Source organism: Drosophila rhopaloa, unplaced genomic scaffold, assembly GCF_018152115.1.
Source record: "Drosophila rhopaloa isolate 14029-0021.01 unplaced genomic scaffold, ASM1815211v1 contig_115, whole genome shotgun sequence".
Lineage (NCBI taxonomy): Eukaryota > Metazoa > Arthropoda > Insecta > Diptera > Drosophilidae > Drosophila > Drosophila rhopaloa.
Genome location: NW_025334990.1, coordinates 17,607,703 through 17,619,469, shown reverse-complemented (window position 1 = coordinate 17,619,469; position 11,767 = coordinate 17,607,703). Strand labels below are relative to the sequence as shown.

Below are 11,767 nucleotides of genomic sequence, written 5' to 3'. Positions count from 1 at the left end.
GCAAAAGTTGCGACCAGAGCGGAGGAAACTCCTCGCCCGCTGTGGTTGGCTCTTCAGTACTGCGCACCCACTTCTGGACGTGCTGTTAGTAGCATTTACATCATCAAATAAAATACAATAAAATACTTTGACTCATTTAAAAAGCAATTAAATATTAAAAACACTTGTACAATGGCGACTCTGCTGGGGGGAAATGGGGAGGCTTTGGTGACTTTTGGAATTTTGATTGTTTCTTTGCGTTTCACTTACAAGTTTTTCCGGGGAAAAGCCAACGAGGGCTCGGGGCCTTGTGGTTTTATTTGAGTGATTATGCAATTAATTAAAATCTCTTCGCTGCGGTTTAAGCCAAATGCGGAGCCAATGGGATTTCCTCCGACGAGTTTTCCCCAAACCAAGTAATTGAATTAAAATCGGAATGCGAAATTAGCATTATCGAGTGCCAAGGAACGGAATGAAACAACTTTCCGGCCATTCGTGAAGTTGGCCGCGCAATTTCCCTGCCGGAAGTCAAGTTTATTAGAGCAGCCAGTGAGGAGATTGGGTCGAAAAAAGTCGAAACATAAATGGGGAAAAAAAGGGCAAAAAAGTGGTGAGGGGTGGTAAAGCACACATAAGCGTTCAGTTATTCCATTAATTTGATTAGAGTTTCTGACGGATCAGGGGATACGGCTTACGCGAATAAAAGAAAGGAAAGAAAAAGCGGGCAATCCGAAAAGTACGACAAGTCGACTCAGTAAATACTCTAATAAATTTTGAAGCGAATTGAGCTTGGCCTTAAAAAATAATATTATTATATTGGAATAATATTATATACATAAAATTAAGGGACTACTCATAAAAGTACTGCTGAGATATATTAAAAACTTAACTTTGATATACCACTTTTATTTCATTGGAACTTTTTTTTTAAGTCTTTTAACTAGAACTTACTATAATTTTTCGTTGTGTTTCCAAAATACAATGTTTCTTGTATAATAATAATATGATTCACCTTTTTTATAGTAAAAAGCTCAGTAAGACAAAATATGAAACTATACACTTTAATCAACTTATCTTAAAATAACAGAAGATAATAATCAATTAAAACTGCGGTTAAGGCACATTTATTGTAAACAGTTTCCAAGAAATATTAATGTAATTTGTCAAACCCCTCCAGGAAATTTTTAAACCCTTTCCAAGAGCACAAAAACAAACTCAGCAACACGCGCAGGGCAAAAACAGGGCGAAAAATGTGAAAAACAAGGGCCAGAACAAGCGGTGGGAAAAAACACAAGAATGCCGAGGAAGAGCGGAAAAGCCATCCCATCCACGTGGACACACCTTATGAAGTGATGTTATTAACTATGGCCTGGACCGGGGCAACTTATGCCTCATAAGAATTTAACGCCCGAATGCTCAAATTGTCAATAAGAAAGTTGGCACGCCCACTTCGCGGCAGGCTATCTGTCTGGCTAAGCCAAGTTGGCAACATTTTATGCCACCTCGGTTACACACACACCCACACACACACACACACACTACGGGCGGCATTAAACGGCAATGTCCACGCGTTTTCATTAAGCCAACTTTGGTCCTGGCCAAAAACGGAAGACGAGGCCTGGCAATCATTTTTTATGGAGCTGCGCGGCCAGCGCATCAAAAACCCATTTGGCCGCCATTAACTTGATTGAGTCGAGCTGTGCGAGCGGTGTTCCCAGCTTTTTTTCCTTATTTTGCCCACTTTTTGGGGGGCGTTGCAAATGAAAATTGATCATGGTCCGGCATCCCAGGTTCCATGTTTACAACTAATATTTCTGAGGATTTCTGAGGTGATGGTGATGCGATCGGCGGAGACTTCGGGGCCATTAGTTGTCATTAGTGGACATTTCCTTAATTAAACTGTCCCCCCAATCAGTCATTAAAGGGTGTTTCTTCTGCCAGTCGCTATCTTTCCAGTCATTTGTCATCTGCCCCACGGCATCTGCAATCCAGCAGTTGTTTGCTAATTAAGGGACCAAGTCCACAGTCCAGAGCTCCAATGCCAATGCCAAGATTGTGGTCTTCTCGGAGCAGCTCATCCCACCTCTCAAGTGGTTGACACCCAAGGGGTTGACCTAGTTTCGGTGGCAGGTATTAAACCACTTCCACTGATTTGCTATTGCGGTTCAAATTGACTTTGGTCAGGCTCAGCAAGAGACTCAATATTGTCTCCGTAAGCCGAAGTCTCTATTTACATTAAGTAACACCTTGGGAAATATTAAGCAAATGTGAAAATGATTGTTTTAATCATTTAGATATAACTTAAAGTAAATATAAGCTTTAAAATCATTTTAAAATGGAAAAAAACCAAACTATAAAATTCGAAACTAATTATGTATGTTGCATGTGAGTCCATGCCCCCTAAAAGTAGCCTTAATTCACTTGCAGCTCATTCTGTAGCTGATAAACGCATCCACTGACACTGTGTCACTTGGGCCAATTTCTCAGTGGGGTTCCACCCTGGGCATGCCAAAAACTGCTCCTCCAGATTCGATTATGGCTGCGACTTAACCCTTCAGATTGCCAACCCAAAAACTGGCTGCACTGCCAGTTCTCAGCTGAATCCAACTGTCACAGGACAGCATATTTAAGCTTAGCTGGCTTACACAAAATAAATAAATGTGATTTGTCATTTTGCAAAACATGAAATGGCAGCAGTTGGAACAGGACAAGTAAACTGTACGGGAGAGAGCATTAAATTGCAGTCAAATGGCACGCTGTGTGCATCCCAAATGCCAAGGATCCTGGATCCAGGACGAGCAGGGGGGAGGGGGAATGGAGGGGCGTATTAAATTATTCGAGCGTGCGGTAGCCAGACGGAGATTCTTTCGTATGCAACACTGAGCAGTCGGTCCAAGTCCAAGTTCCACATGCACACAGTCTCTGATGTTTGCCTTGTGACTTTTGCCAGTTCAAATAAATGTTGGCCCATACAGGAGGACCAGCGAATCCTTAAGGTTAAGCTACAGAATGCCTCCTCATCAGCAAATCAGCATCAGAATCAGCATCAGCATCAACATCAGCCTCACAATCTGGCAGACAGTCGAGTCGGCCAAGTTAAGAGCCATGCAAAATTCATTTGACCAAACAGACAAGCAACGAGCTGCAAATGAAATGGCGAAACAAGCGTGTTGAAGTCACCTGTCCACCCAACTGGTGACCATGACAGTGGGCCAATAAACAGAAAGGGATGTAATCAGGAAAATCTCACCTTCGACCTTCAAGGCAAAACGGAATTCGATATAAGTAAATATTAAAATAAGATACATGTGAGAATGTTCCTTAAATTGTTTTGGTTTTCTTTCACCTGATATAATATGATAATATTAGTAGTAAATAGTGATTTAAAGTAAAGGTGCATAAGTGGAAACAGTAAAAGACAGTAATTACCGTATTTTCGACCAAACAATGAAATATAATGAATTAATAATGAATCTAACACCTCGCCCGGCTCATAATAAAATTGCCACTCGATTGGCAATACAGACAATGATACATTAATACATTTTTGGAAAAAATCAGGATAAACTAAAAAGGAAGCAAACGTAGGCAAGCCTAAGTTTATATACACTTGTAGCTCTTTCATAAATTATAAATTCTATATTTAACTAAGATGAATAATTTGAATGCAGAATCAAACCACAAGTGTTTATAGGTATGCCACTTTAGAATCGGATTAAATTTGGTAAAGTTATGGAATCTAGAAGTCCAATTATGGGACCCCTTTTTTTAAGTCATCGAAAACTCAGTAAAAACTAACATGAAAATGGGTCAAAAATTTGATCAACGTTAAAATGACAAATTTGAATGCAGATTTTTAGAGAATTAAAACACAAGTCTTAAGAGGTATGCCACTTTGGAATCGGATTAAATTTGGTAAAGTTATGGACTCTAGAAATCCAATTTTGGATCACCCTTTTACAAGTCATCGGAAATTTACAAAAAAATAACTTCCGATACATTTGTCGATCGTTCCTATGGCAGCTATATGATACAGTCGTCCGATCCACTTAGAAGTTATTTATTTTATTACAGGATCTATGAAAAACATTTCATTCTCTCGCTGGATTAAACGTGACCTTTGAATCTGTGGCAGAAACTTCGTATTTATGGCATGGTTCAATGATGACGAAAGAGCAGATCAGGTCCTCGCCGACGCTCATCACGCCGCCGGCATTGTTCATCTGACCGCAGTAGTTGGGGGCGGAGAAGATGGTGACCAGGTGGCGGTTGGCAAAGAACTCGTACCCATCCTCCACCACCTCGTGGGCACGGACCATCAGGTCCAAGTCGTGGGCCTTTAGGAAACCCCGCACAATGGTTTCATCGAAGGTGAAGCTCACACCACGGTCATTGTGACCCCAACCGTCGGAGAGGTGATTAAGATCCGCCCAGAGGAGGTCACACAGGATGCCCTCGTCCGGAATGTCCGTAGGCCGCCGGAGCAACTGGATCTCCTTTAATCTTCGCAAATAGGGACTCAATCCTCCGTGGCAGCAGAAGATCCTTTCACCCACAACTGCCGCCACTGGCAGCCAGTTGAAGCAATCCGTGAAACTTTGCCACAAGCGCACTGTGTGCCTGCGTTTCACCTCATCAAAGAATCCGTAAATGCGACTTATGCCGGCGCACTCGTGATTTCCGCGGAGCAGAAAGAAATTCTGGGGATACTTAACCTTGTAGGCGAACAGCAGGCAGATCGTCTCCAGTGATCGCTTTCCCCGGTCCACGTAATCGCCGAGAAACAAATAGTTCGATTTCGGCGGAAATCCGCATGCCCGGAAAATGCGCAAGAGATCCGTAAACTGGCCGTGGATATCTCCGCAGATTTTGACAGGAGCATTCAACTCAAGGAGCATCGGTTGCCTCGTGATCACAGAACAGGTCTTCTGGATGAGTCCCTCGATTAGCTCCTCATCGAATGTACAATATCCTAAGTCTAAAGACGTAAGCTCTTCTATAATGCGGTCTATTTCTTTATTGGTTATGCCCGCCATTGTGTTTAATTTCCTAAATGTAAAAGTACAGTAATTTGTTGATTGTATAACATTTTATTTGTATAAACGTTTTGACAAGGACTACTTTGATAACATCATTTTATAATATCTGTAAACTTTATTTATTTAAAAGATAACATATCTTTTATTGTAATAAGAGGGTTGAAATCATATATAAAATATCTCAAGAAAGTATTTGGTTTTTTTAGAAGTTTCTGTTGAGCTTAAAAGAGATAATTCATTATTGTTTTCAGATTTAATTGGATACATGGTTTGTCAAAAATGTTTGCTTCATAATTTGAATTCCAATACATTTTAGAGAAAGTGAATAAAAATGTTTGTTATCCAACTGATTGACCACACAAAGCAGTTAGTTTTCTGCATGTGGAACATATTTTCAGGCTTATAACTGTTTTTTCATGTGCGAGGATAATCCTCTATTCCTGTATCCCCAACCCACAAACCCATATCGGATCTGAGCCCAGAGTTGACTTGGCTTAAAGCAGAAGCGTTAAAGTGCAAAAGATTTATGGAATTTATTTATGTGCCAGTTAAAATGGCTACAACGAGGAGGGGGTGGCAATGGGAGTGGGAGTGGGAGTGGCAGTGACAGTGGGGTGGACTGAAGGCCGTTGCCCATCATCATCATCGTCATCATCGTGGCTGTCGTCGTCGTCATCTCAGTCAGAAGCGCCATCACCATTTTCGTTGCGGCGGTGTGGACGTAAGCGGATTTGCGACAAAACTCATTCGCCATGGACACGATGCCACGCCCACTTCGCCCACCTAGCCCCCTCCCCCTGAGTGGACCCCCCTTCGCCAACGACTTTGGCCTGGCTTGAATCGCTCGGCTGGTCAAAACCTCCGTCGTCTTTGCCGCTTGTTAGCAGTTGACAGCAAAGAGCGACGGGGCTAAATCCTGTTAAAATTTAGTGCAAAATAAGATAGAATGCTGGATGCTTAGTCGGGAAAAGGAAAGTAAATTATTCCTTCTTCGCTCTCATTGAATGCTCTACGTACTGCGTAGATTTTTCCGCTTTTCTTTTGCCCCCTACTCTGTTTTCTCCGCTTGCACTTTCCATTGAAAAATTTTATATATGTATAAAAATATAATATAAATAAAATAAAGTTCCGGCTGGCCATATACATAAGTTTCGCCATTTTATACGTACAAGACCGACCAACATAAATATCTTTGTATTCCGCTGGCCCATAAATTGTCGCCAAAAGCTCCGAAAACAATAAAAATAAATGAACTTGAGTGAGTCTTTGCACTGGAACCGAAAATGAAACCGAAACCGAAACGGAGAGGCCGAAAATAAAAAAAGAAGCCCCAAATTGGAACTGGAACTCGAAACGAGGCAATTTGATGTTGATTATTACTCGTCCTTCTAGTGGGAATTACTTTTCTCGGCTATGGTTTATGTGTTGCCGGCTATTTTGGCTATTAGTATTTATTGTCCTGTCCGCCGCCGACCGAAATCGCATTCTAAATGATAAAGAATTCGTTGGGTATATATCTTCATCAACTGGTCCGAAAAACAAGACAGCAAACACTAATAAAACTTATGGAATATGGTTTGTTTGATTTTAAAGAAGAAATGATTTACCTTTACCAGTTTGCAGGTTTAGTATTTTACCTTTCCTAAATCAAATATATATTCATTCTTTTTTATACAAGCTTCCAAAACATTACAACATTTTTATCCATGCTCTTAAAGATTTCGTTTGTTATTGCCCACAACTTAAGTTAGTCCTTTTCGTATAAATTTCAAATTAAAACGACTTTTAAGGAAACTCTTTGCCTGAATTTACTTTCGATTCCCCAAAGTTTCTCTCGCTTATTTTTCGTCTGCAAATTATATATTTTTAAATACTGTAGATATTTACCTGTGCTCAAAAGATTTAAAAGATCTACCCACTATATTTCCCGTTTTTTCGCATCCTTTACTTTACAATTCCCTTTCAAAAGCGGAGTTGAATTTATTTTCTCCTGCCTACAATTAAATAAGCTCTACTGCATTTAAAATCCTCTTTTCCTATAAGTTTTCATTTTGAAATTAAAATCTCTGCTCGGCAAGCTCCTTTGCATGAATTTACTGGCGATTCCTAAAAGTTTCTATCAGCTGTTTTGTCCTTTTTTCTGCGTGGCAGAGAAAATCAAAATAAAATTCACATAAATGCGATTGTTTATGCGGGGGGTTCGGGGGGTGATGTGGGTGATGTGGGGCACTGGAGCATACATGAACCGGACAACAATTGAGAGAGTTGCCATGGCTGCAGGACATCGGGGGCAGAAAGATTCCTTCTAAGTCCCGACACGTGCTGGGGCTCTTGCTACTACTCGTATTGTATGCAATGTGCATGGATTGATGCACAGCGACAAACTATATTGAAATAGTTTGCATAACTATCATATTTTGTTATATTCAAGACCTGTAACTTAAAAAAGTAAATAGTAATTTAATGTCACACAAAGGTATTATCTTGTGTTTTTATTACCCATCTTGTGTATTAGTATTTATGGTATACGATTTTATAACAAAAACATATAATTCTTATAAAACTACAATACATTTTTGATAGAAACTTTTATACATATCATTTAGGGGAATCTCTTATTAATTGAGATTTTCTTGAATTCTTACTGTGACCAACTAATAGGAAACGGTATTCTAAATGTATAACCATAAAATTGAAGGCAACCACTGCTCGAAATTCTGCCAATATGTGTTGGGTATCAAAATAGTATATTTTTAAAAAATAATATATGTTTTCTGTGTACGATGAGGCGTCTCAACTTGCCACTCGACTCGGTGGCTCGAATTTGGTCTGAGGAGGAGCTTCTAAAAAGCAATAACAAATAGCGACAGTTAGTGTGTGGAATGCAGTTGTATTTCACTAGCTCTTTGCCCCCGCCCCACACTCCCCTGGCCTAACATTTCACTTTTCACTTGCCCCTGCAACTGCTCCATCCTTCAGCCCGGTTCATTTTGCACTTTTACTGCTCCGTGTCTGATCCAGAATCTGCTCTTTTCTACACGTGTCGGTGACATTTCCCCGGGCGTGCATTCACATAAATATTTGCAAACAGTTACTAACTTGAAACTTGTTTGATTTGCCAGTGGCTGAGGTGGAAAACATGGATCCTGAGTGGGGTCATAGAGCTGAAATTAATAAAGGATTTTTTATTGAGTTACCTGAAGTGTAAGGATTCACAATTGCTTTCATTATGCTGACCAATTTCAGCTCTTTGCCAGTGGAGCGACTCCTTTTATTGGACAAATATCACAAATAATAAATTCCCAAACCAATTCCAATTTTGTTCAATATTTATTTTGCTAAATAAACTGAGCCAGAAAATTCTCGCCTGACCAGAAGCATTAATTCATACCCTGTTATTGGAAGATTAAATTTTAATTTCTCATTTGCAAAGCCACATACTATAGATATTTATCAGATCAATAAAGAATAATTTATTTAGCCAAGCAAGCGGTTATTAAATTAAAGAAAAATACAAGTTCGCCACTCATTTAATGCACTTAAACTGCTCGAAGTCGGTGATGGAGATGGGGGACATCAATAAATGCAATCTGTAAGCAAACTTTGAGAGTCGAGCTCTCACAATCCCTGGCAGTCCGGGGCTTGACAACTTAATGTCGGGCTAGAAAACAATTTGCATGGCCTGAGAAATGCCAGCTGAGGCCACAAATAAATATTGAAACCGAAAAAGGATTTCTTGGCGATGGGAAGGACCTCAGGGGGAAAAGGAAAGAGAGCAGGGGATTGGTCCCCGGGGGCCCTGAAGTCCGCCTCATAATCTGATGCTAGTTATAAACTCCTGGCCAGCGGCCTAACCAAACCAAAGTCATTTATATTTGTGCCCGGAGAGTCTTGGATTTCACAGCCGGGGCTGGCAAATATAATCATTCATGGTTTTCAGAGCATGAATCACATGCAAATGGCCAGAACCGGTGGCCCGTTGTGTAGCCTGTGCAAATAGATTCATAAATCAGTATGAAAATATTATTTGATTTCCGTTTTCACAAAATGCCACAAAAGAAGGCCCTACGCCCGCCTTTTTCCGTACCCTTATCGGTGTCCGAATCCGAATCTGAATTCCGAGACGTTGTCGGAAGCTACTAATTGGAGCATAAAGTGCCAGCAACAAATGTCCGGGCATTATTATTCTTTTCCCTTGCTGAATCGTCAATACCCTTAAAGAATTTGAATAAAATTACCATGACTATGGGAGGCCTGAAAGCGAATGGGGGTGGTTCTTCAAGAAACATATTTGCAGCTTATGGAATAAAAGGGGACTTGAGCCATTACCTATTTAACTACTATTATTGCTTGAGTGAATGTGTATAATACATCTTTAAACACAACTTTCTATTGGCAAATTCGTTGATTCATTTCTTTTCATTAACAATAAAATACTATATTCTTTATAACAATGCAAACTATTTTGTTATATTTTGTTAAATTTTGTATTCCTTAAGCTTCTTAAGCAATTCAAGAAAGAAAAAGAGAGCATTTTTATTTCCTCATAGGCCAGGACACACTTTTCCTACTCTTCTTTTTTCCAGCATCCCCTGGCGGAAGCAAAATGTTGACATTGCGTCATGCGGCCTGTGAATTATGAGTAGTATCTCTGGCTTAGGCCATTGGCAGTGCAACAATGAGCACTTCCGCTTGTCTGTCTCGCCTGCTTCTCCTCCTGCCCCCTCTATATCGTCTTGAATATATCCACTGGGAGCCACCCTGTCCTTGGATCCCATCTCGATTTTTCTTCGCAATCAAGCGGAGCATCATCAAAAGTATGCAACAGCATCTGGGATCTGTGCATTTGTGGATTTGTGCATTTCTGCAGTGGCTGCATGGCCAAATGTCGGGGTTCAAGTCGTGACAGGCGAAATGAGTTCCTTTCTGCTCATTGTGGCGCAGCGGTTGTGTGGCAAGCTGCATCCCCGACCACTGCTTAATATTTCCGCTTGCACACTTGCTTATTTATTATGCTTCCGCCATCCTGCGGCGCAAAAGAGGCAGAAAGCAGAGCCTTTTGCTACACGAATATAAAAAATATCCCTCATCTTGTTTTCTTTGCTGGGAAATAATATATTCTTATTAGGCATTTAGAAATCTGGAAGAGCATGGCAAATTCTTATACACTTAATTATTTACTTGCAACTATGTCTTTAAATATATATATAAAATTACTTGTAACAATATTGCTGCTGAAAGCAAAAGTTGTCTGCCAAATGCTGGTCGTATTTATAATGTATTTGACATTTTTTCTCAGTGCAACTTAGGCTGCCACATGCGGCTAGTTGGCTTCGGTCGTCTGGTCTCCTCTGTTCTGCCCTAATGCCAGCTCACTTGACTTGGCCCATTTGGCCAGGGACTTGGGATCGGGACTGGGAACTTGGTGCTTGGAACTGGCACTGCTACTGCCACTGGAGCTGAAGTAACTGGGAGTTGTCTGGCCCTCGCCTGCGTCATGTTAAGTGCCTACATAGGATAATCTGCACATCTCAAGTCGACTTTATGCGGGCATTGTGTGCCCTCACTGTTTTCGCTTCCCCCTGCAGTCAAGCTGTGCAGTTGACTCGCAAGTCGAGCCCCCTGCGAGGCTTATCCTCATCGCCGTTTTGTCTGCTCTGCATTCGGCGTGGCCTTTTTCCTTTTCCCCCCTCTTTTGGCCGCTCTCGACTGTCGCCTTAAGTAATTAGCATGTTGAGCGCGAGGGGGTTGAGTGGGCGGGAATGTGGATGGGCTGGGCCAGTGTGGGTGGACACACCGCTGGCTTTGACAACCACTGTGGCACGGCACAGCGGGGCATGGCAGGGCCAATCCGCTCAAGCTGCAGACAGCGAACACCGTAAGAAATGTAATTAAAATCAAGAAATAACCTTGATATCACTGCAAATTATTTTTAAACTATATAACCATAAATCGAAGTAAATTTAAAACAAGCATTTGGTTTCTTAACTTTGAATTTTTAATAGATTTTCTTTAATACGAAACTGGGTATTCCAGGAAGATCAATCTGAAGATTATCCTTCTGTTGACTTTTATTTTAAATTTTTATGTAATTCAAGGTTTTGAACTTTCTGTTTACAATTTCAATATTTCTTTCCAGTGGTAAAGCAGCATCTCAGATCGCATGCAGTGCCTGCTATTAAACTCTGATTGGCAACTGTATGAAACGAAGCCAATCAACCAGTAGTCGCATGTTGCCGCGGTGATGCAACAGATGCTGCTGCTGCTGCCGTTGCTGTTGCTATTGCTACTGTACATGTTGCTGCTGCACGGATAAAGCTCATGCTTGGGTAATCGCAGTCGCCAACAAAGCGGGTTTCCCGATTCGTGTGTCTGTGCCACAGGTAGTTTTCGCGTTTGGCCACGTGCCGTGTGGCTAATTATGTACGTGACTCACCGGGCACGTTACCCGAATGCCTCGCCCAAAGTACATTACACCTTGCCTTGTTTTCGACTGAGCATGTCATTGACATCATTAAGCGCCTTGGCAGATTTGTCTAAATTTTCAATAGATTTCCCCCGCCTTTCAGCGAATATGTGTGCCTCGCATTCGATGCCATTTCGATTCCCGATTGCCACGACGCATGAAATTTCCACCGCTAGGGTTTCCTCTTTTTCAGTTTATTCCCCCTTTTTCCGAGCCACGTTTGATGTCATTGCTGATTCTGCGGTCGCAGCGGGCTCGTCTTGTAAGGTGCTTACCACATCAG

General features: G+C 41.2%; 1 protein-coding gene across 1 annotated transcript; it reads right to left on the bottom strand.

Annotated features, from left to right (window-relative positions):
• Positions 1-4,023: 4,023 nt before the first annotated feature.
• Positions 4,024-5,065, bottom strand: LOC108049330 (serine/threonine-protein phosphatase PP-Y). Its single transcript, XM_017130471.1, has one exon. The coding sequence runs from the start codon at positions 5,013-5,015 to the stop codon at positions 4,071-4,073; it is 945 nt and encodes a 314-aa protein (XP_016985960.1). The 5' UTR covers positions 5,016-5,065; the 3' UTR covers positions 4,024-4,070.
• Between the last annotated feature and the right edge of the window lie 6,702 nt (positions 5,066-11,767).